General features: G+C 36.0%; 4 protein-coding genes across 5 annotated transcripts; 1 reads left to right on the top strand and 3 right to left on the bottom strand.

Annotated features, from left to right (window-relative positions):
• Window positions 1-2,466: 2,466 nt before the first annotated feature.
• On the bottom strand, window positions 2,467-4,233 carry HB16 (homeobox protein 16). The gene is made up of 3 exons (XM_089612437.1): window positions 3,648-4,233; window positions 3,239-3,564; window positions 2,467-3,146 (listed from the first exon to the last, which is right to left on the bottom strand). The coding sequence occupies exons 1-3, from the start codon at window positions 3,724-3,726 to the stop codon at window positions 2,763-2,765; spliced, it is 789 nt and encodes a 262-aa protein (XP_089468563.1). The 5' UTR covers window positions 3,727-4,233; the 3' UTR covers window positions 2,467-2,762.
• Window positions 4,234-10,975: 6,742 nt separating this feature from the next.
• LOC149399410 (ATP-dependent RNA helicase DEAH11, chloroplastic-like) lies at window positions 10,976-16,563 on the top strand. The gene is made up of 3 exons (XM_089611413.1): window positions 10,976-11,872; window positions 11,949-15,075; window positions 15,156-16,563. Exons 1-3 carry the CDS (start codon window positions 11,069-11,071, stop codon window positions 16,373-16,375), a joined length of 5,151 nt encoding a protein of 1,716 aa, XP_089467539.1. The 5' UTR covers window positions 10,976-11,068; the 3' UTR covers window positions 16,376-16,563.
• An 873-nt stretch (window positions 16,564-17,436) lies between these two features.
• On the bottom strand, window positions 17,437-18,460 carry LOC149399409 (uncharacterized). The gene is made up of 2 exons (XM_089613386.1): window positions 18,127-18,460; window positions 17,437-17,501 (listed from the first exon to the last, which is right to left on the bottom strand). The coding sequence occupies exons 1-2, from the start codon at window positions 18,458-18,460 to the stop codon at window positions 17,437-17,439; spliced, it is 399 nt and encodes a 132-aa protein (XP_089469512.1).
• Window positions 18,461-21,496: 3,036 nt separating this feature from the next.
• LOC149399408 (uncharacterized) lies at window positions 21,497-23,375 on the bottom strand. 2 transcript variants are annotated; one of them, XM_089613166.1, is made up of 6 exons: window positions 23,054-23,375; window positions 22,894-22,965; window positions 22,675-22,757; window positions 22,372-22,574; window positions 21,781-21,873; window positions 21,497-21,732 (listed from the first exon to the last, which is right to left on the bottom strand). In XM_089613166.1, exons 1-6 carry the CDS (start codon window positions 23,242-23,244, stop codon window positions 21,673-21,675), a joined length of 702 nt encoding a protein of 233 aa, XP_089469292.1. In that variant the 5' UTR covers window positions 23,245-23,375; the 3' UTR covers window positions 21,497-21,672. The 2 variants fall into 2 exon arrangements, with proteins under 2 accessions (XP_089469292.1, XP_089469291.1); XM_089613165.1 differs by having other exon boundaries at window positions 21,497-21,873.
• Between the last annotated feature and the right edge of the window lie 2,377 nt (window positions 23,376-25,752).

Below are 25,752 nucleotides of genomic sequence, written 5' to 3'. Positions count from 1 at the left end.
CCCAATTGACAATATTTATGTTTTACTAACAAAATTCTTAAGTTGCACAGTTAGATTTTTTTTTAAAAACATATTTGTTAATTATATTGATGTAATACATAAATTGACCATTCTATTCTATAAGGTTACGTAGATTGCCACCTGAAATTATGTAACCAAAAAATTGGCATAGCAAATGACTAGGTTGCTATACTTTTTTTTTTTTTTTTTTTTTTTTTTTTTTTTTTATATATAAAGTTAAGTAGTGTCTAATTTGTTACGGTACAATTAGATGACTGAAGACACACGAGAGAGATGGTCTTAATTATAAGGGTAAACTAGCAACGTAACCATTTTGAAACATGGTTTTTGGAATCTAGTCAACGTTTGGTAAATTTTGCAATTTAGCCATTTATTGAAATTTACGGATATAAAATACCTAATTTACCATTTTTCTTATACTTACTTGATCAAATCAATAGCCCACGTTTGACCGGTTTGAATTGTATACAGCTAATTAATTTCAGATTTTTTCGCAATTTAATTGGATATTTAGCTAATGTAACAGGAGATTCGGTGATGTAATTAAAAGAGAAAACTAATATTTATTTATTGAATAAGTCAAAGTCAAACACGTCAATGAATACACGGGATTAGTCATGAACCGTTCAAAATTTGAAAATAAATTTGGAAAAAAAAAGAAATTGGTTTATTTGATATTATGCGTCCGAATCTAATAATGCAATAAATGCACAAAAAATTTACCATAATTAACAGAAATTAACAAATCAGCGGAGATTAACAAAAATTTACAAACATTTACACTGTATTTGCTTACACGACTATAATGTTCATTAAAGAAATAAACGCTCAATAACCAACTTTGCCAAATATAGATTTTTTTTTTTAAATTCGAAATATATTCACGTATTTATATTGTATACAGCAATTTAATTTCAGATTTTTGAATTCATAATAGGAGATTCGGTGATGTAATTAAAAGGGAAAAGAAATATTTATTGATTGAATAAGTCAAACAGGATAATGAATAGACGTAATTACTCATGACCTGTTCAAAATTAGAAATTTGGAAAACAAAAATACCGTATTAAAGGAAATGAAAGAAATCGGCTCTACCTGCACATATGTAAATTTACCATAATTAACAGAAATTAACAAAACAGCGGAGATTAACAAAAAATTACAAACATTTACACTATATTTGCTTACACGGCTATAATGTTCATTAAAGAAATAAACGCTCAATAACCAACTTTGCCAAATATATAATTTTTTTTAACATTCAAAATATATACACGTGTATTAACTTCGAAAATTTTGAATGATCCAACGTGGGCTACAAGTTTTTTAAGCCAAATTCTAGTAGAGGATATTCTAGTAATTAACATCTTACATAATTAAGACACGTCATCATTTTTTACTAGAGTGAAAATTTGGACGAAACGTTGGTTAGATTACAATTTCAACGTTTCAAGTGTCTTAGTTCGACTAATTTTTATAATTATAAAGCTTCCTTCAGTAATGATCCCACTTTATTTGATGTATACTTCATCAAATTTTAACCATTAGATAATGATCCAAGGGTTCTGATTTTACATACCATATATACTAGTGAAGTACTATAACTTTGGATCTTATAGTAGGGATCTAAAACCGAGCCCCGTATAAATATACGTACATGATAGAAGAAAATATTTTTTTTTTAATTTTTTTTAATTTCTGGCATATCGTTTTAGAAAGAAAATTTTTTTAAAGAGTGCATTTTTACATTATTATTTACTATTTTATCTTTGTTGTGAATTTGACATTTTATTTTATCTCATTTCAAAATTTGATATTTATAGTATATTTTAAGGACTAGTCCAGTGACAGAAAAATTATTTAAACTTCGGTCACGTTGTCAAAAATATTTAGGTCGAGAAGACATCAAAACCGGTGATTTTAGAATTTTAAGAATTTACGGGTATATATGATCTTCTTATCTTCAAATTAATCGTTTTTTCAAGTAAAATTATAAATAAAGAAAACAAATATTCTAATACACCGTTTACTTGTTCTTTTCCGTGTAAAATACTTCGGCTCATATGTAAGTCGTTAGTTATAAGTTGAACTTATAACCATATAAAAGTCGCACATTTTTACCATATTTCATTTCCTATGCTATTAATAAATTGTAATGATAATAAGAGTGGAGATAAATTAAAATATCTGATAAAAAAAATTAAAAATAATATAAACTGAGAAAACAAGCTAGATTCCATGTCTGAGAGCCTCTGACAATCCTGACATAATGACTAAAACCCTATATTAATTAATTTATCAGCACTTCCAGTTCCAACAATAATGTGACGATTTTTGTTTTAATCCATTAGCGGTTTCGTTGCATGTTTTCTGCTAATTATCTATTATTAGTAAATCCTAGGTTTGTGGAATACTCATTAATAGTCGCAAACCTGGGACTAATCATAAATATTAACAAATTTACTAGTGCGCGAGAGGCAAGGCAAATGATGATTATTTACTCTCCACTTACAGAGTCATCAGTATTTCTTCCTCTCTTTTCTTTTAACGGAAAAAAATTTAAATTACGAGCTAATAATAATATTATTATATCCCGCGCGGGGTCGATTTATGAACATGGAGATGAAAAAGCCCTTGATTATTTCACCCCCCGTGTTGTCCTTTTCATTCCATTTCCCATCCAACCACGTGACGACGAACTTGCGATATATTTGCTGACTCAACCTTCTAAACCAAATATATTACAAAAACATCCATGTCTGGTGTTCATCAGCACCAGAGCAATACCACGGCAGACTCGGCGGTTGTTCGTCGGAGAAGAAGTCGTCGCACGTCTCATCTCCGCTCAAGAAATTATGCTCTTCTATCTTGACCAGCCTCTCTCCGCCGGTCGACGCCGACGATGACATGTCGTTCGCCGCCAAAACTGCCGCGTTACTATCGTCGTTCAACACCGCGCTCGAATCGTCGCTCGAATCGCCGGCGATCATAGGCATCGGCGTATTCACGGCGGCACCGAGAGATTCTACGGCCGTCGGAACCATCGGATTCTCTGGATTCGCGTCGGAGTCCTCGTTTTCCTCTTCCTCATCATCATTTTCGACTTTCGAGTTGAGCTCCTTAATCTAAATCCCCCAAAAATAAGATACAAGTAAATAAAAATAATAAAATAATCAATTAGCTGATTGATGTTTAGGATTCAAAAGTTCAAGCATACTTGGGAGAGCAGAGAGTGGTTTTCACGGCGGAGAGACTCGAAATCACGGTGGAGAGAATCGAAAGAGGCTTTGAGAATCGCGTAGTCTCTCTCGAGATTCTTGGTCTTCCACCGAGCACGGCGGTTCTGAAACCAAACCGCGACTTGCCTCGGCTGAAGAGCCAAATCGTGCGCGAGCTTGAGCTTCCTCTCCGGCTCAAGCTTGTTCTCAACCTCGAAGTTCTTCTCCAACGCTTTCACTTGCTCAACGCTCAGTCTCCGCTTATTCCCCGAAGAGAACGCTCTCGTCGGCGTATCGGCGCCGTAATCTTCCACGTCATCATGATCTGCGATCAACATTATATATCAAATTAAGACCAAAAATAAAATTAAATAAAACTATGACCGATCGTTGCGATCGAGGTCTGACCTGAAGTGATTGGGCAAACGACGGACATTAGAGCTCCGAGTGACTCGTGATCGGAGCTCATTCTCACTGGCGGTCTCATTTTTTTTTCTTCTTCTGTGCTTTTCGCTCAATTGATTTTGTTTATAAATTCCTTCGATTAGTTTCAGAGATCGATTAGATCTTTAATATTGTTTGAAACTTGACTAGCTTAGTAAACGCGTCGTACGAAAAATCGAAACAACTCATCATCATCGCTCTCCCCAATAATGGACAACTCTGTGTCCTTTCTTCTCCCTCACCAAGATCAATACCCATCAAAAACCCCCAAAAACACAGTCAAGCAAATTAACAATTACAATAATCAAGCAGAACGTAAAGAGAGTTGATTAGCATATATAATAGTAAGTGAACGGATTTACATAATTACTCGTAAACATATATTCTTGAAGTTTAATGTATACTGACTGACTGAGTGATGTTTATATATACAGTGAACTATTAAAGAGATTGATGATCGAGTCGAGAAGATGACGAAGAAAGACAGAAGAGAGAGAAGAGATCAGTGTATGAGAGTGAAAGAAAGAAAGCAGCCAAGCAGTTCACATCCTATTACTTTCTTTCTCTACTCTCTTTAAATATAACCAAGTTGGGTTAGGCGTTGGGTTAGAATCTAACTCGGGTTAGTCTTATATATTTTTCAAATGAAATGAGTCCCAAATTCCAACCAAATGCAAGCGAATAAGAAGCAGAAGAAGGAGCGAAAGAAATTCTACATTTCGACCGTTTTCATTTGGTAGACTTTTTTGGAGTTGGATGGTTTTTTTTTTAAATTTTTTTTTTTAAATATATTTCGTCGAGTAAAATAATATTTAAATAAATATGGTTGGCTTAAGCTCGATCGGCTCAGCTTCGGCTTGACCAAAAAGATTTTTGCAGCGTCAGCGGATCAGGGCCTCACGCACTCCCACTAGCCAAATCTCAGATTTTTACTTTTTTTTTTTTTTTTTTTGTAATTTGTTTCTTAGGCCTCTTTTTCAGTGCATGCTATAAGCTGTTACAGATTTGTAATTTTGTATATTAAGTTATTAACCTCATTAACCTACTTCCATGTGTAGCCGGGTTAAATTTCTGTGTATAATATTATTATTTAGGAGTAGGACACTGAATTTCTTTATGCGATTTGGTCTACTGGTATTACGTAAATATAATATTTAACATGGACAAATGAGCACTCCATCGCTTATTATATATTCAGTATATTATAAGTTTTATTGGATAGGGGAATAAAAGATGAGGGGAATGGATTTCAGTATTATTATTTTGCGTTTATGTTCACACATATATACTTTCAGAATATGGATCTCAGATTGTTTCTTTGAGCACATCAAAAATCTCCATGAATCATGAACTTTCCTTTATTATTATTATTATTATTATTATTATGATTGTTAATACTGTTGGCCACACAAATTTAAATTAACAAAACAAATGACATCATTTGTATAATTTTTTCAAGTCTTCAACTTCGCCTCATTCTTATTTCAAGAATACATGATTCTCTTATCCCAATCTAATTTTCAGCATGATAAAGAAAATAGACTATCTGCGAACACAAATCAGGGTTGTATGGATTGTATTCTCAATAATATTTTTGTCCAAATATTTAGTTCACAAGATATTCGAGGAAGGATTTCGAACTTCAGGCATTTAGAGAATTATCTGATGAGCCCATGGCCAACAGCATTCAACATTGACACACATGGGTCGGCGCTCCCGACCGACTTCAATACGGTCCAACATTCATATTTGAAGCGTTGGCTAAATAGTATAATGTTAATGCATCAAGTGGTGTAGTTCGTTATATTTTATTTTTAATGTATATATATAGAGACCTTAGACAAAAATTAAAAATTATACCGTTTATGGAAAACTCCAATCATATTAATAATAATAACTAAATAAATAAAACACAAATCTAAAGGAAAAGTTCTTAAATCCGGACCTTTAAAATTTTTGAAGCCCAAAGTAATGACTTCACCTAGGTGTGCCAGTCATGGCCGACCCGTCCCCCACCGTGACTCTCTGGTCGACCTTCAATCGTCCCGTCCTGGACCATGTTCTTGGACATATAGAGCACATTTAAAGGTTTTTTTTTCCCTTCTAGATATATCACTATACATGTGTGTGTATATATATATATATATATATATATATATATATATATATATATATATATATATATATATATGGTCGTTTTATGTTGGCTTTCTCTAGCTAGTAAAGTTGTGTTAGGTGAAATAGTTGCAAAAACACACGAATGGTTCTGGTTGAGTCCTCTAATAATTCGTCTCGATTCTGCTGGCAAACCAGTGAGGGAAGATTCATTTGTTGGAACTCAAACACACAGTCGAAATCAAATGATGGAATGGCAATATGCTCATTGTTCATGAAAGCCAAAAAGCTGTGAAGTTGACCCACGTAATTATAGCCTTGTAATTTCTTTTCTTTAGCGTGTGTGCGTGGTACGATCATGCATGCAAGTGAGCCGACACACGTACTATATATATTCCCAGTAAATGTGGTCGTCATGTAAAAAAGAACCAATATCACAATTTCATTTAATCCTCAAAGTATCAGTGCAAGAATATCACATGTTGATAATCATTAAGGTATGAGGGTTATTAATATTATTAAATGCACATTTTTGTTTATGCATGAAGTTGATGTGTTTCTATACCAAATACTACACATATCTACATATTTGTAGTACAACCACTTGGACAGCATAAAAGCCACATGATGATATATCTAATTCAATTAATCCAACCATGACCGGAAAATTAGATTGACGTGTATATTAGTGGATGCCTAATATGTGCTAGTTGCTTCTATTATACGCAGCAACAGTTTGAAAAAAATAGATTACACCGAGAGACTTTATGGACCCATAGTATTGAAATCATGTGGCACTCATAATACAAGATTGTGTTGTCAATTTGGGGTGGAAAATGATGAGTTAATAATATTTGATCACTATACGTATCCTTATATATACAAGTATATAAGCACTCTCATCTCATCTCTGTGCGATAAGGCAGGCACAAGTTGGATTTGAGCTGTAGTTATTTTATTCATTCATTATATATATAAAATAATCATTCATTATATATATATCAGTTTGATAAAGTGAGCCCACACCACACCCTTTACATATGTCTTCCCTACTATATTGAAAAATAAAATATATATTTTTATGAATTCGGTTTTGCAAAATTCATATTTTTATGTCTTATAAAAAAAAAGCATCACCCAAAAATTTATTCATAATTATTACCGATTATTCAATTCTAAAAATAAAAAAATAAATAAGAAACTAAATTGTTGCCGTAGAAACCCAAAATCCAAAAATATATTAACAATGATCACCTCCAGTTATTACATATACAGAATTCAGGGAAAAAAAAAATCAGAAAATCAATTGTTACTCAGAAACCCATAAATTTATTAACAATTATTATTAGACGAACCCGCCATTTTGGAGGACTCAAAATATAAATAAAATATGATCAATGAACGAAAAAAAAACTCCGAGAACCAAATAAAACCACACCTCAAATATTACAGGTTATTAGTGCCGTATAATATGCTCACATGCATTATATACACTAGATTTTCTAAATTTATAATATTTCATGCAAGATAGTTCATAGTTAACTGCTTAGATATTGATGATTTTACATATTCATAAATTTCTAGTGGAAGTTTAGCAAAAGCGCCTTATATATACCGAATAATAGGATAGATATATAAAATCTAAGTTTCATTCAGCACAGAGTACTCGCCAAATCTAATATATTAAGAAATTACACTCTGGGATGATATATATATATATATATATATATATATATATATATATATATATATATATATAATGTAAGGGCTAAAATATAAAATCTTATAAAGCTTAAGACTCTTTTTGGCAATTTACAAAAGGTGGGACCCGGCAAATTCGTTTCATTCTACGACCCTTAACGCGTGTGAGACTTGTAGGAAAGGCCCAGAAATGGGAATGGCCACGTGGACATTCCTTTGACCTCCAACAGTAATGGGACATTATCAATTGGTTGTTGCTCGATCGGACAAAATTTCTTAAAACTTTTTATCAATGATCGACATTAAATATAGATTGTTTTTATTTTGGCATATGTTGAGACGGTCTACAATTTTTTTTTTTACGAACATGTAATTTCTCTGATTATATATTATCCCCTATGAAGCAAAATCGACTTACATAGCTAGGGTCAACCTTAAATTCGATATTGTTTCCATGTGGAATGCATACATTCTGATTAACTTACTCTATTTTACTAAAACATTAGCGAAAACAAAGTATTAACCGGACAAACACAAACGGTTAATTACCAAAACTTATGCTTTACTTGGAAAAACAACTCTTTTTTTTTTTCTCTCTCTTCACAACTTGGCCTTTTATCCTAGTTTTAGAGACATAGAGGAAGAATCTAGGTATTTTATTTATAAATTTTCTCTTGTGCAGTTCGGAGGAGATATTTAGTATTTATACATAAGCTAATACACGTTATCATGCTTTAACATTGTTGTAACTAACTTTTATATAGAAAGTCCCTAAAAAAAATCCTCTACATAGAGAGATATAATCTAACTTGAATAACTTCTATTTTTTTTTTACCTAACTTGACTTAATTTACATCACTAGTATGACTGTATGTGTGATTTTTTCAACCTTTTTGATATATTCCTGAAGCCAGCTATTTATCAGGACCCACCGAACAAATATATATAGATGTCCATTAAAGTTTTTCCCTTACATATATACGTTTTAAAAAACATTCATGTTCTAAAAGCATGTCCTACCGGCAACAACAAAACTCTAAAAAAACTAAGATCCTTAATAAAAAGAAAAATCTTATATTTCTCAAACTATAACAATCTATGATACAATATAATCAGCATATGTATATGAACAACGTATATACTATATATGGTCCAGTTAAATGTTAATTTCATAGATAACCACCAAAAAAGAAAATCATTGTTCTCTCTAATAAGACAAGCTAAGGAGAAAAATGAAATCCATCCTCTTCTTTCTTCCCCAAAGCTATTACAATCCTCGACTCTAAAAAAAAGGAGTATCAAGTGTTGGTCTCTTGACACTTGACATTATTTTTGTTCGGCGGCGAGAGAAACAATGCAAACACAGTCACAGACATTAATAGTGCATCGAGAGTCGTGGTCGACGGATTTCCGGCTCTCACAATTCTTCAACAACGATGATATAACGGTGATAACGTACGTTTTTATTTGCTTTTTTTTTTTTTCTTTCTTCTTAAAGCTTCATTTTGATTTTTAGTATTTGTTGAAGGTTCATACTTTGGCTGTCTTATTATTAGAATTTTGTCCATACAAATTCAATTGAAGATCATCTTATTCATGATTTAAAATCATCTTATGGATAATTTAAAATAACATATGTCTTCTTAATTTATATATATTTATTTTATTTTCTTTGTTAGAAATATGCCCAAATGAAGGAAATTTTTTTATGTAGTATTGAGTTTACTTCTAAGATATTATATTTACCTTAATTTTAAAGAAATTCCGTTTAATTACAAAAAAATGTTCAGAGAGATAGTTGGTTCGAGTTCCAATAGTTTTGAAGAAAGAGAAAGTTCTTTTTGTAATCATCAGTGTGCATAGAAATCTAATACAAAGGCCAACCATAGGAAAAAGATGGAAGAAAAACTTGGGTAAAGTGACAAATCAGAAAAAGGAAATTAAGAAAAGAAAGAGAAAAAATAAAGTAAGATTAGTTGGGTTGTGCTTTTTGTGAGTGTAGACCCCTTAAGCCTTCTCTTTTGGCGATTGTTTTTTTGTGATCTGAGAGTGCTGTGTATCTTACTCACTACTGCTAAGTGCGTATTAGTCGAAGAAACGTTTTATAATAAAAAAAGTTAAGAAGAAAAAAATGGAAATTTTTTGCATTGGAAAAATGATAATTAAAGGCTGTTATTAGGAGCAACGGAAAGTGATGAAATTTCTAAAGAAAAATAACAAATATTGTGTGTGCATGTCTTAAATCAGTTCTTGACTGCTCCTATTTCATTTCTTGGTCGATTATTTACTATAAATTATATTAATATAATTTTATCATCTTTTTTTTTTTGCTCATAATATAATTTTATCACCTAGTGTCACGGCCAATATACTATGTACACATTCAAGGCAATATATACTATATATTTTCTAAATTTTGTCTCGTTCATGCAAGATAGTTGATTTATTTTTAGATTCATAATTACCTATTTTCTTAGTCTCAGTTTTATCAATATCTACTGAAAAATTAAGCTTCACTCAGAACAGATTAGTGGCCAAAATTTATAATTTATATTCAGATCCTACAATGGAGTGTAATTGCATAATGCAAGGGCTAAACCATCAAATCATAAAACGATTGGGACTCTTGGGCTATAAGCCCAGAGCCCCAGATTGCTTGCTTCGCCTGGAAAGAAATGAAAATTACGAAAATAAAGTTTTTACAGTACAATAGTTCTAAAATAGCGACTATTTCAATATTTTTTTTGAGGAACTATTTCAAATATTATTAAAAATAGCATTTTTTTTCAAAGGGTGAGTGGCTATTTTAATTGTAAACAACAAATAAATTTTAAAAAAAGTAAACATAAATCGTACATTTTAATTTTTTTGCATAAAACTTCGATTTTTCAGTATATTTTTTCTAATAAGTTTAAGATTAATTCATGTTAGTCCATGCAACTCTGTCGACATAGATGTATATATATATGTGTATATAGCATCCATCTCAACACTAATAATTATTCATAGATTTTGATTTGAAGTGAGAAAAAAAATATCATATGAAGCTAATATGAAATATCATAAGACGAAGTTATAATTTTTACTTTAGAATGACTCCATTAATTTGAGTTGCCGAGAAAGAAGCGACTTCGAAAATCTTCCATAACAAATTAGCTGTGGAGAGAAAGCTAAGATATGTTTACAAAGAGAATTCTTCAGAGAATCCTCTGATGTATTATAAAATAATATGTATTTCGCACACGACTCAAAAGCAGGGCAATAGAAAAAAAAAAAAAAAAAGATTCGGAAAACGAGTCTTTCTTGCGTTCCACGTCACATCATCCACCATTCGCGATTTCCAAAGCCTAATACGTATATACATATATATATATATGTATACATATATATATATATATGTATACATATATATATATATATATATATTCGAGGACGATAGATACGTGTATACATACACATGTATATATTCACTCGTCGAATCAGTTACGCGCCTTTGTTGCTTCTTCTTCACTTTTTTGTCTCTCACTGTCACTCTCTCTTTCTAGGGTTTCTCAATTGCCTCCGATGCCATGAACAGAGCCGACGGTCGAAGACCCCCAAATTCTCAATTCCGGCGATTCCCTCCGCCGCCGATTCGCCGGAGCCACCCCGCTCCCTCTCCCTCGCCGCGGCTGCGCCACTCCGTCCAGCTCTTCCGAGACTCCTCCGCGGCCGTATCCCCCGACCTCGACGACATCCTCGTCCAATGCCAATCTCCGCGACCGGAAAAGCTCAGGTCGTACAGTACCGGAACCCTAGCTGGAGTCCTCTTCTTCAGCCGCTGGTCCGACGCGCGCGATTCCGTCCTCTGCCTATGGCGTTCGCGACTAGCCGGCTTTCATTTTCCCTCTCCCGTCCCCAATTCCGCTGCCGCTTCTCCGCCGGAGCTTCTCGACCTCGAAGATCGCCTCCGGGTGATCTTTGCCGACCATGTGAGGACCTTGATCGACGGTAACGAGGTCGCCACGTGGACCGAGAAGCGCGACCGCCTTTCTGATACCATGAAGGACTTGTCGGTTCGGCTCCGGAAAAATATGACTCTCAATTTGTTTTCCGAGCTAACCGATAGGAGAAAAGCGTTGGAATTCGAGAGAGACTTGGTCGTGAAGAGGATTGTTGAGTTTTGTTCGGCGATGAGTTGCTTTCTTGCATACCTTGAAAGGAAGAGCTTGAGCGAGTTTGGCAAAGACGGCTTGCCGGTCATAAAGCTCGAAGGCGAGTTCGATTGGGCTCTGATTCACTCCTTGCTTCTGCGAGAGTGTCGAAGGCTCAAAGAAGGCTTGCCAATCTACGCTTATAGGCAGCAAATTCTCAACCAGATTCATTCCAATCAGGTATTTCCACCTCACACCACCTTCTAGCTTGTATATGCGTGGCTAAGTATCAATCGTTGACTGAAATGTTACGCAGATAACGGTCTTGGTCGGAGAAACTGGTTCGGGGAAAAGCACGCAGTTGGTGCAGTTTCTGGCCGATTCCAGATTCACTGGCGACCAGGCCATCGTGTGCACTCAACCGCGCAAGATTGCTGCTTCGTCGCTCGCCAACAGAGTCAGGGAAGAGTGTGTCGGTTGCTACGGCGACTGCACGACGACGATCGCTTATTGCCCGATTCTCTCGTCGCAGCTCGACTCCAAGGTAATCTTCACCTCCGATCACTCCATGTTGCAGCACTACATGTCCTCCTCGGACATGTCGATGATATCGTGCATTATAGTGGACGAGGCTCACGAGCGAAGCTTGAACACCGATCTCCTTCTTGCGCTGGTAAGAGCTCTGCTTCTCAAGAGATCCGATTTGAGGCTAGTCATAATGTCCGCGACGATAGACGCCAAGCAGTTCTCGGATTACTTTTTCGAGTGCGGAGTTTTTCACGTGTCGGGGAGAAACTTCCCGGTCGATATCAGGTACGCCCCGAGTTATGCAGACGGGAATTATGTGTCTGATGTGGTGAGGACCGCGGCCGAGATTCACAGAACAGAGAAAGATGGAGCGATTCTCGCATTCTTGACTTCTCAGAACGAAGTAGAGTGGGCGTGTGAGCGGTTTGATGCTCCAGCGTGTGTCGCGATACCGCTACATGGGAAACTTTCTTTTGACGAGCAGTTTCAGGTTTTCAAGAAGTATTCTGGAAAGAGAAAAGTCATATTCGCCACAAATCTTGCCGAGACTTCGCTGACGATTCCGGGCGTGAAATATGTGATTGATTCAGGCATGGTCAAAGAGAGTAAATACGAGCCAAAGACCGGAATGAATGTCCTTAAGGTGTGTAGGATCAGCCAGAGCTCGGCTAATCAAAGAGCTGGGCGAGCCGGGAGAACGGAGCCCGGGAAGTGTTACAGATTATACTCGGAGTCTGATTTCAAGGCGATGCCTCCTAGTCCAGAACCCGAGATCCGGAGAGTCCATCTTGGTGTCGCTGCTCTGAGAATCTTCGCTCTGGGCATCAAGAATGTGGAGGAGTTCAATTTCGTTGATGCTCCGAGCCCAGAAGCGATCAACATTGCTGTGAGGAATCTTGTTCAGTTGCGAGCTGTCCAGCAGAAAGATGGAGCTTTTGAACTCACCGACGAAGGTAGGTTCATGGTGAAAATGGGGATTGAGCCTAGGCTTGGCAAACTGATTCTCGGCTGCATTAGTCATCGACTGGGAAGAGAAGGCATTGTTCTCGCTGCAGTTATGGCGAATTCTAGCAGCATATTCTTCAGGGTCGGGAGTGACGACGAGAAGCTAAAGTCCGACTGTCTCAAGGTGAAATTTTGCCATCATCACGGAGATCTCTTCACGCTTCTGTCAGTCTACAAGGAGTGGGAAAGCGTGCCCAGAGACGGAAAGAGCAAGTGGTGTTTGGAGAATAGCATCAACGCCAAGACTATGCGCAGATGCCATGATACAGTTGTGGAACTGGAAACCTGCCTCGAGCGAGAACTTCATGCCATCGTTCCAACTTTCATGGTCTGGAATCCCAACGAATCAACAAACTTTGATATATCTCTGAAGAAAGTTATACTCTCTTCTCTGGTTGAAAACGTGGCGATGTACTCCGGGAACGACCAGCTCGGCTACGAAGTGGCTTTGAATAGGCAACATGTTCAGCTTCACCCATCGTGCTCGTTGCTTGTGTACGACCAAAAGCCGAGCTGGGTTGTTTTCAGCGAGATTCTCTCGGTTGCTCGTGAATATTTGGTGTGCGTCACTTCTTTTGATTTTGAATCACTGTCCACTCTTTACCCTCAGCCCCCATTCAACCCGTCGGAGATGGAGAGTGGGAAGTTGCAAGTTAGCGTCTTGACTGGTTTCGGCGCCACTACACTCAAAAAATTCTGCGGGAAGAGCGGAACTAAGCTCCTCGCCGCCGTGTCGCGTCTCCGTGAACAGTGTGTGGACGAGCGCATCAGCATCAAAGTCGACGTGGAGCAGAACGAGATCAGATTGTTTGCCAGGTCACAGGATATGGAAAAGATCACGGAATTTGTGAGGGGCGCATTGGAATGTGAACAGCGTTTGATGAGTAACGAGTGCTTGGAGAAGAGTTTGTATCAAGGGCCAGGCGTACCTCCCATTGCCCTTTTCGGAGCCGGTGCCGAGATCAAGCATTTGGAGCTTCAGAAGCGGTGTTTGACCGTAGATGTACGCTGTTCGAGTGCAAGCTTAATGAACCCGTTGGAAGAGAGAGAGATTCTGAACTTCATCGAGAACTTTTCCTCCGGGACCATATGTGGCTTCCACAAGTTCACATCCTTGGTCCGTGAAGCTGATGATGAGGGCATGGATATTCTGGGAAGGATAACGTTTCTTTCACCCGATGCGGCTCAGAAAGCTGCTGAACTGAACCCGGGCGAGCACAATGGGATGAAATTCAAGGTGATTCCTTCGCAGCCAATTTCTGGAGGAGATCAGAAAGCGTCCTCTTTCCCCACCGTCAGAGCAAGAGTTCAATGGCCTAGGAGGGCAAGCAAGGGGATCGCAGTTGCGATATGTGATGAAAGGGATGTTGGGTTCTTGCTCGACGATTTTTCTCACTTGATAATCGGGGACAGAGTTGTCCGCTGTGAGCGTGGCAACAAGAGTCCTGACTCAGTCTTGGTTATGGGTTTCGACAGGGAAATATCCGATCCCGAAATAGCAAGTGCATTAAGGGGGGCGACAAAGCGGAGAATCCACAAATCATTTATCGTGAGAGGAAACGCGCCGGAAAATCCTCCTTTCACCGCTTGTGAAGAAGCGCTTTTCAAAGAGATAGCTCCTTTTATGCCGAAGTCGACCCACAACACAGGTAGTTGCCGAGTCCAGGTTTTCCCGTCCGAGCCGTGGGAAAATTTCACGAGAGCAGTGATCAGCTTCGATGGCAGATTACATCTCGAGGCCGCGAAAGCTTTGGAGCAGATTAACGGGAAAGTCTTGCCGGGCTGTCAGCCATGGCAAAAGATTAACTGTCAGCAGGTTTTCCATTCCTCACTAACATGCTCTGTGCACGTCTATTCCGTGATCAGGAAGCAGTTGGATGACTTGATAAGAAGCTTCACATACAAGAGAGGTATACATTTTTTATTTATTTAACACAAGGCTTTATTGGCAGTTTTCGTTTACCCTCTCTTCTCTTGCTCGTAATCATAGGCGTGGAATGCGACATAGACCAGAATTACAACGGCTCTTACAGAGTCAAGATCACCGCCAACGCGACAAGAACCATCGCGGAGTTGAGAAGAAGCGTGGAAGAGATCACGAGAGGGAAGGCCATAGGCCACGAGAGCCTCGCTCCGACGGCTCTTCAACATCTCTTCTCGAGAGACGGAATCAATCTCATGCAAAGTCTCCAACGAGAGACCAAGACCCACATCTTCTTTGAGCGCCACAGCCTCACCGTACGCATTTTCGGGCCTCCAAACGGGATCGCCGAAGCCGAGCAGAGACTGGTCGAAGCCCTTTCGTCCCATCACGAGAGCAAGCAGCTCGAGATCCAACTCCGCGGGAAATCCGTCCCCCCGAACCTGATGAAGCAAGTCGTGACCCACTTCGGCCCCGACCTCCGCGGCCTCAGGGAAAAATTCCCCGGGGCCGATTTCACCCTCAACACCCGCCGCCACATCGTGGTCATGCACGGAGACAAGGCGCTCAAGCCGGAAGTAGAGAAAGCGATCCACGAGCTCAACGGAAATGAAGCCCTCTTCGAAGACGACAACGAAGCCGCTTGCCCTATATGCCTCTGCGACCTCGAGGACCCTTTCCAGCTCGAAGCCTGTCTCCACAGGCTGTGCCGGCCCTGCCTTTTGGAGCACTGCGACTCGGCGATCAGGAACCACCAAGACAGCTTCCCGCTCCGATGCTCCCACAAGGACTGCGGGTCCCTCATCCAGGTGGTGGATCTCAGGCAGCTTCTCTCGCCGGAGAAGCTCGAGGAGCTCTTCAGGGCGTCAATGGGGTCGTTCGTGGCGTCCTCGGGCGGGGCGTTCAGGTTCTGCCCATCCCCGGACTGCCCGGGCGTGTACCGGGCAGCGGGCGGCGGGCCGCCCGAGGCGTTCTCGTGCGGGTCGTGCTGGGCCGAGACTTGCACGGCGTGCCAGCTGGAGAGCCACCCGTTCTGCTCGTGCGAAAAGTACCGGGAAATGAAGGACGACCCCGACCAGTCTCTCAAGGAGTGGAGGAGAGAGAAGGGGAACGTCAAGGACTGCCCGCTCTGTGGCTCGACCATCGAGAAAATTGACGGCTGCAACCACATGGAGTGTCGGTGCAACCGACACCTCTGCTGGCTCTGCCTCGCGGATTTCGACTCCGGCGAGGACTGCTATGCCCATCTCAGAGACACCCATGCCGATCAAGGCAATTTCGGGTTTTGATTTTCCTCTACTCACCCACACTGTATATATAACATGACCGGCTATATATATATATTTATATACGTGTAAAATATATTAATATAGTTATACACACCTCTGTGTGTAAGTAACAAGAAGTGTGTTTCTCTCTTTCTATCTATGCTGAATCTGATATAATGGCTTCTTGTGTACATATATGGTTTGATAAATTTGCCTTCCAGTCTTCTGTAGACAAAAAAAAAAATGACTAGTCTACATATGGTATAGTTATTCTTAGGGCTACTAAGCTAACAGTGACTATGGCAGTAGCAGGCATTTTTGAGGCCTAAAGCTGAAACTTTGAATAGTTGGCCTTTATTTAAAAAAAAAAATCAATATCAGTAATTATAATTTAATGAGAATGACATTAACAATAATTACTTATTGGACTAAATAACTATTTCATATTACCGAATTAAACGCTATTGACATAATAATAATAATAAAACAAACTCACACGCACTCAAAGCTAATTTAAATATAGAAATAAACACAAGAGGGTGAGTTTTTGAAGTTTTTAAAGCTTGAAGTCCATGTCAATATTTTTAAACGAGTTTCTATTTCTATTTTTCTATGTTTTTATTAATCTTAATCATATTTGTATTGACTGATCATTTTTATGAAAATAAAAAATAAAAAAAATCTCACACTTTTTTTTTTATCGTAATCCCACATTGATAATTACAAGTCTCAATCCTACGTTGTATATACATTTATAGTTGTTGGGCTTCTGAATATTCTGAAAGGTAATGACGTTTTGATTCTTGTAAATGTCTTTTTATTTGGGAAACAATGGGCTTTCCAAAAGTGTGGGACTAATGGCATGACCGATTAGATGTGTTTTTGAAAAACATTGGGCCTTTTTAAAGTGTGGGACCTAAAGCCATTGTTTTAACTCCCTTATGCTTGGGCCGTGATTGGGTAGTAGTAGTACTTCTTTTCGAAGAACTGTCATGTTATTTGCCTTAACCTCGTTCTTTCGACCTTGTTTTGCTCAACTAACACAGCCCCGGACTCCTCTTACTCTTTGCGACTTCATGGTTTCACGCCGTATTTCTCTCTTCAACAGAGCTCATTCTACCACAGTAGTAGTTCCACGTGTCCCATGCTACTCAAAGAGTCGTGACTCTCATTGCTGCCCATGAAAAACGGTAACCGAATGAGCTTGCCCTTCAATCCGTTTAACTGGTCAGATCTCCTCGTCTTTCTTCACTATTACCATCCAAATATATAGTTCAGTTTATTAAAGTGATTCGAATTTCCAATACTCGATATATTTCTATATTTTCGTGCACTTTTAATGCATGTTTAAAATAAAAAAATAAAAAAAAATAAATGCCATGGTCAAAGCATAAATTTTATATAAAAAACAATAACAGTCTAGTTGTTCTTATTAGCTTGATGAGATTTAATGAAATGTCATAGTTTACTCGTGATTTTTATAATGCTAAAAGTTTAAAAAATAATATGACTTGTGAGATATATCTATTTATTCAATTATTTAACATTGAAAAACAAAATAACCAAATAATTAGAAAGAAAAAAAACTCATAATATATACACCATTTTAGTTTATACGTTTACAAGAAGAAGTAATTTTTATCAAAAGAAATATTTGCAACCAAAAGCAAAAGCAGCACAAGAGAAAGCCAAAGCAAGAAGCCAAGGCACAGAACAAGCCCCATCATCATCATCATCATCATCATCATCATCATCACGTTTGGCTTTCAAACTTGAAACTTGGAGCTCAAGCAACTTGAACCAAAGGCGATGAGCAAACAAAATCTTGGCCTCGTCGAGCAAAGCCTCGGAAAGACGATCCCTTTCCTTCTCCAAAACACAGACCCTTTTCTCCGCCTCTCTCGCCCTCGTCTGAGACAGCCTCAACGCCTTCAAAACCTCCAACGTCTCACCAATATTAGTATTATTATAATTATCATTGTTGTTAAATAATAACTCTCTCTCCCAATTCACACCCATCATCGACGACACCACTGTTTTATTATTCAACCCGATGAACACCTTCGAAGGCGGAGGAAGATCGCAGTTCTGTATAGTAACAGCCATGGACTCGAAACATGTAAAGGGATTATGATGGAGAATTAGATTAGAATATAGAGCTTGTTTTGTAGCGTGGAAGAATTGTATTGTTGTTGGGTAACTGAGAAGATACGTGTTAGACAAGAAAGATGGGTATTTCTTTTTTTTATAAGAAATTATATGTCAATGGCTTGAATATTGGAAACACATTTCTTTAGTTTAACCTTTTCAATTTAATTAAATATGGCTAATATTCCTTCCTTACGTGTGTCCAACAAACATATTTTAGCGACTTTTGTCACGGTGACTCTAAACATAGATTTTTGTTTTATTTAAAGTGGGTTTACAAAGACTAGGAATTAATTTTTTATTTTATTTAAATCTATTTCATTAGTATACATGGACCAATACATTACTAGAGATCTAACAAGAAGCGGTCGTTTAAATGATAATATTGGGATATCCAACGCTAATAATAATGAAAACAAGGCCTATCCCTAATGTTTTATTCAAATGTTTGCTTTCATATTCTATGTTTTAACATTGATCACAATTTCACAATCATATCATCAGTTATATTATTAGTTTGAACTTAATCTAAAACTATATTTATGTCTATTAATCAAAATTTAGATTAACTTGAGTGAAATTCATAAATAAAGCTAACAAAAGTATATATTATTTTCTTCATTAATTTTTTGGTAACATATGAGTTTTCTGACGGAAAATTAGTATAATAATTTAAACCTTCTGTTGATAAAAATGTACACTACAATGCTATACACGTCTTACCGTATTTGAATGAACATATTTATAACCATCAATATTTCATAATTTCTAAATCTCTCAATTATATTTTTACTCGCAATCTCCTTCATATCTCTCATTTTGTCTATCTTCCACTTCCAAAATTTATTTTTTGAACTACAACAATACGAAGTGTAAAGTTTAAACCGGATCACTGAACTTTTATCATATTAGAAATGATTAAAACTATGTTCAATTTAGGTCAAGCTAGGCATGGAATTAGTCAACTTAAAAATATAAGGATGAAATAAATTTAAATTCAAAATTCTAGGATGAAATTATAAAATAAAAAAATTAAGAACGAAATTGATAAAATTAAAAAGTTCAGCAATTAATTTAGAAATATTAGCATTTAATGACTAAATTGTTTAAATTCAAAACTTTATCGACTATTAATGGTAATTGTTAATTGTCATGAATAGAAGATAACTGATACAGTACAAAAATGAAAAGGAAAAAAAAAATTAATCTTCAAATTATGCAATTTAATTTTTTTTATTTGCCCTTACTTGAGTTGGTCACTCATTTAGAGCTCATTACATCGTCTCTAATATTGGTTATAGGACGCAGAAAAATCAATGAAACCGTAAACCGGACCGGAGCACTAGATCAATGATCCGATTTTAAACGGTTTAAATTTTCACTGGTTCGGTTCCCACGATTTGTACTTTTAAGCAGTCCGGTCTATATTTTTTAAACCGCGGTTTATTAGACCGGACCGGACTAATTTGCATTTAAAAAAATAAAAAATAAAATACATGTCTAAAATGGTCTAAAACAGTCCAAAAGTGGACCGGACCGGTTATTATTTTAGAAAAATACAAATAAAAATTGATCAAACTAAAACGGTTCGGTTTAAAACAATCCAAACGGTCCAAAACAGTTTGACACTGTTTAAATCGGACTAGACTGTTTTAACAGGTTTGGTCTGATCCGGTTTTTTTCTTATTTGATCCGTCTCGGTCCGGTTTAATTTTTTTTGTACCGTTTAGATCGGTGCGGTTTGATTTTTTGACCGGTTTAGATCGGATTGGACCGTGCATGCCCATAATGGGTTATGTAGTTACTTGACTCATCGTCTGCCCATCTTAAGCCGGTCGCAACCGTTCATCCCCATTTGGAAGCATTGTTCTGACACGACCTAGCTAATATCCAATTCTATGAAAGTTTAGTCCATTTGTGAATATAATTATTTCTTGCGACTCGTGTTTTATATATGTTTATGCTGTAACAGGTATATAATAAGACAAAAAAATGTTATATGAATTTTATAATCATTAAAGTGAAAACGTTAATCCATTATGAATTTTTTGAAGGTGTATGCACTATAGAAAATGTGTATCATAATTAGGTTTGCTCATGTATAAATCTCATTTTGTGTATGCAATAAAGGGTGCTTGTTGCATCTTCGATTCGAGATAACGCACTCTATTTGTCGGGGTTAGGGCTAGGAAAAAGAGAGAGTGAGAGAATTATTTTTGTAGAGTTTAAGAGAGATATTTGATATGAATAGAGAGATTAATGAGAGAATTATTCTACTTATGTGTTTTATTTATGAGAGCTAAATGGTTTGCAACTTCTAAGATGATATCCCGAGACTCATAAATTTCTTATTTTCTACATTTTTTTAATAAAAAAAATTCTAAGGTCTAATATATTTCGACAAAACTAAAGTAAAATAAGTTGACAACCGTTTTTAGGAAAGTAAGATAGAATGTCTTGAGTGGTGATCGTCATTGTTTGATACCACGTCTCCTCTCCCAATTCGGCCGTGCCGCCTCCCTAATAACGACCTCTACAATCTAGTGCCGTCTTTGGATCTCATCACCAAAAAGCTGAGTAGCAGACTAGGTTTCTCTTTCTATCACGTATACGAAATACGTATGGTTGAACTTTCAATATATATCTGACATATTTTTTTAAGAAAAATTATACAAAATAATTATTTAAAATTAATTGATTAGCAAAATAATCAAAATTACTAAAGTTACGTTGTCAACAATTTTTTGACAACAAGATTAAATTTTTTGACGATTATTATGAGTAATGTATCACTTTAAAAAATATTAATCCTACAGTCAATTATTTTTATTTTTATTTTTTTGAAATCTGATTATTACCATTTTAAATATTTCACTAATTTCACTTAAACCTTTACTATTTTACATATTGATTCCTTTAAATTAGCTATTTATCTAAATCACCCTTTTCTATAACTAATGAAAGTCTTTTGACTATTTTCGAATACTTGGACAGTAACCGACGAAACTTAAGAAAATATTAATGAACATCACTTTTGATATACGATACATGAATTGAACCCACGCTACAAATTATAATTGCGGGTACATAATATAAAGAATAATGAATATGAATAGAAACTAATAAAAACAATGAATGGTATTCTTCCTAGCATATTGTTGATGTGTTTTTCAACTGGTGGGCGGAGAAGAAATATCTTGAGAATCGTTGGGTTCATCAACAACTTCTTCTGAATTGGTGGGCGGAGAAGCAATATCTTGAGAATCGTTGGGTTCATCAACAACTTCTTCTGAACTCTCTTTGCTTTGGTTTTGATGATTTGTTAAGAGCGTCCCTAATGCAGATTCCACTTTGTCCTCCATCTCCTCCGCCTGCATAATTTAAAATCAACACTAATTACTTTACTATATGTATTTTGAATTTTTAATTTAGGGAATCTAATTGATGGTGTTAGGGCTAGCACGTGACACAAAAAACCAGAAACCTCGAGCCACATGCTTATATGCAAATCACAATTCAGATTCAAGTATGACACATTTTGACTAATCAAATTAGTCTTGATGACATTATGTGACCATACCGCGTTAAAATTATTTTAAAATTCAAGCAAGTTGCCCACAACTAGTGGGATTGAAAACCTATTTATATAGTTGCGCGCAAAGAACGAAAGGATTAAAAAAAAAATTCCTTCATCCACAAATACCGTCCCATTTAAGCACACACAACTAGCTAAGTAAGCTATGAAAAAACAAATACATAGAGACCATAATTGTACAGCTAGTCATTTTAGTACGTTATGTAATAAAATATTCTGTTAATGATATATGTGATAAGCCCAAATACAAAATAAAATAAAATAAAATACAAACCTTTTCGATGAATTGGTCGACGATGTGAGCGTCTTTAGCGGTTTCTTTGGCAGCGTTTTCGACGAGATCGAAGAGGCTTCTTAGCTTTCCACCGTCGGGAAAATTGTTTCCGATGTCGTCGGCGATTTTCTCAACTGTCTCCGCCACGTCTTCAACCACTTCAGCCACCGCTTCAACCGTATCCGCAAAAGTACCAACTTTATCTACGAAACCACATTATTAAACAACATTATTACAACATCTCAATATACCAATATTATAGAAAAATAGGTACGAATATCTATATATATATATGCTACTCACTTTTAAGAGCTAGAAAAGGACCCCATTTGCTCCTCCAGAATGGTAAAATCAGCGTAACAACGACCCCCAAAATCCACCCTTGCCTGTCATATTTGTCAAAAAAAAAAATATATATATATATATATATTTGAATATACATGCACATATATTTATACATAAAGAGGTAATTCTTAGCAAAAAATATTCTATATATGTATACATGTAATAAAAAGTAATTACCAGGAGTTAAAAGATCCTCCTCCTCCTCCTCCATTAACACTACTTTTGCATACAATATTCCTATTCTCAATCCTGAAAAAAAAAAAAGAAAAAAAAAATTTGCTTGTAAGAGAATAGATAACTATCTGGGGAAACTGAGATTAAAGCATTGAAATTGTACATCTTGGTGTTGGTTGTGCTGTTGAAATAAAGCCAAGCCAGACCGAGCTTGTTCGAGCTCATATCCGATATCATTAACGGCGTTGAAATGGGATTATAATTATGAGATGATAAGACTCTTCTTCTCTTCTGATTTTCAAGAACTTGGCTCTCGTTCCATCTGCAAGGGACGCTCAACGTCACTTTCAGCATATTGTTATTCGTCTTTCAAAAACTAGGGCTTTTTTGTACTTTGATTGTTTAAAATAGTATTTGGACAAAACCACACTGTATCAATATGTATATATATAAGGTGGGTGATAACAAGAAGTTTTAGATGTAAATTAATACTATTCAATAATTAACAGATGAATTGTAGAAAAAAAAACAATTATTTTAATGACCAAGTCTTTTTATTGGATTAGGTACGTCAAAGCTGACCAATGAGAGACGAGGAAAGCTATAGTTATATTACAATAAGAAATACTCGTGCTCTTTCCTTTTCCTAGCTAATACATTTGGTCAACTTCTTAAGGTTGTAATAAATCAACAAAACGTGTTTGATTGAATATTATTAATTAAGGTTTTCCAAGAAATTTCTAAGAATGGAAATGTGTGTGTGTGTGTGTGTGTGTGTGTATTATTACCGGGGTTGGCTTATTATCCTTGGAATAATAATCCATGTGGACGTCCATCCATGTCATGTTGTGTTGGAAATAAGTTTTTGTCTTACTTCTTTTTTATCTTTTATTTAATTCTCTAGTTGCTCGTCGATCGCTGTTTCCCTCGTTAAATCATACATTAATTTTCCCTATAATAAGGGAAAAATAAACGTGGTAGAAAAAAAGAAAAAAGAAAAAAAAGAGCCGCCGGTTATTTATTTATTCCTAATATACACCTTAATATTCAAACATAATTGTGGGAGTATGAAGGAATATTATAATTTTATATTAAATTAAAGTATAAAACATTTTCTAGCAAAGGGGGGTGAGCCAGGAATAGAAAAAAAAAAATAAGTAAAATATATAATATAAAACCCTTAATTATTTACATACGTAAGCCTTATAATTAATATGGCATAGGATAGGAATAGCATACGTAAAATAGGGATAAAGACGAATGATTGACACAAAACTATTCTCATTTATTTACGATCAAACCGTCGTGGAAACTATTCTCATTTGTATATCTATCCGAGTCTCGTATTTATATGCAATGATGATATAGAGGTAGTTACTCATGTTCCCTATTTTACCATGACATGCTTTCCCTCCGCCGTTGAAATTTGTGACTATACCACCAAGGACTTATTTTGACCAACTCGAATTACATTCAGATTGGAGATTTTATGTTTATGTTATAATTAGTACAAAGGAAAAAACAAAAGTATGAAAATTTGAAGAAATTGATCTGACTTAAAAAAATAACATGAAAAAATCAGATTTTTTTTTTAAATAGGTTTTCTTGCACTTTTGATCTCCCAACTTTGGGAGATTTGACTCATATATTTGTTTATACTAGTCGTGCCTAAACTCAAAAAGCTTCGCACCAGGTGCAAATAAACCCTAAAGTAAGCTACAAGGTTTTTTTAATAATTAGCATAAGTAATGTTAATGAAAAAAGTCCATGATTGTTTTTTTTAACTAATTGCAAGAATAACATGTACAGATATTTTATCAAGAAGGTGATGGAAAGCAACGATGGCTTACGTGTGATGTAGAAAAGCATTGATCTGTCATTCAAAATAATATTTTCGATTTCACTGTATAAATAAATCAAAATGAATTTTTTTTTTTTTTTTTTTTAAAGAATAAACATGCGAAAATGGTATGAATTTGATGATAAATATGTCACTCAATCTAGTTGTTCATTACATGCTTTAAATTTTGGATTTGATGACATGCATATCATTATATCCTGGATTTCATGACATATTATGTTAGCAAATTATGTCATTTGCTTATCTTATATATGTCATTAAATCTTTAAACAAACTCATAGTTGTTACATATATATGTCATAAAATCTTCGAACAATTTCGGATTTACTGTGATATTTGTAAAAAAAATGACATGATTTGTGGACATTGTGCCATTAAATATTCACAACCCCTGAGCATACAGACTTCAAATAGATTACTAATGAAATTTTGAAATCCTAAAATGAATAATTACCTATAACTAACTAAAGGTACCATCAAAGAATTTTTTTTTTTTCAAGTTTTTAAAAACACAAATTTGGGATTTAAAACACTAATCTTAGCACCAACAGAAGAGAGAAGAGAGTGAGGGTTGACGGGAGACGATGCAGATTTGGCCAGAATGGATACAGTGGACTTGAGCGATGTGAGAAAGAGAGACCGAGACCGAGAGTTGTTAGAGAAAGAGAGAGTGAGAACAAGCTTGGTGAGAGAGAGAGAGAGAGAGAGAGAGAGATATATATATATATATATAGAGAGAGAGAGAGAGAGAGAGAGAGAGAGAGATTTGAGCGAGGCATGGGAGAGAAGAGACATACTTACTGAGCTTCGTGGCTCTCCGTTAAGGCGGTCTGTGGAATTTCCGTAAGAGAATAGAGAAGAGAGAATATGAGGGGGAGGGAAATAAATAAAAGAAACAAGAGGAAAATGAAATAAATGAGAAAAAAAATATAAATGAAAAGGTAAATTGTACAAAAATTCTACCCTCTCTAAATTTTACTCTTTTGTATTAATTTTAAATA

Source organism: Urtica dioica, chromosome 4, assembly GCF_054948205.1.
Source record: "Urtica dioica subsp. dioica isolate 48M chromosome 4, U.dioica_male_clone48M_v1_H2, whole genome shotgun sequence".
NCBI classification, from domain to species: domain Eukaryota; kingdom Viridiplantae; phylum Streptophyta; class Magnoliopsida; order Rosales; family Urticaceae; genus Urtica; species Urtica dioica.
This window is presented reverse-complemented; position numbering and strand designations above follow the sequence as displayed.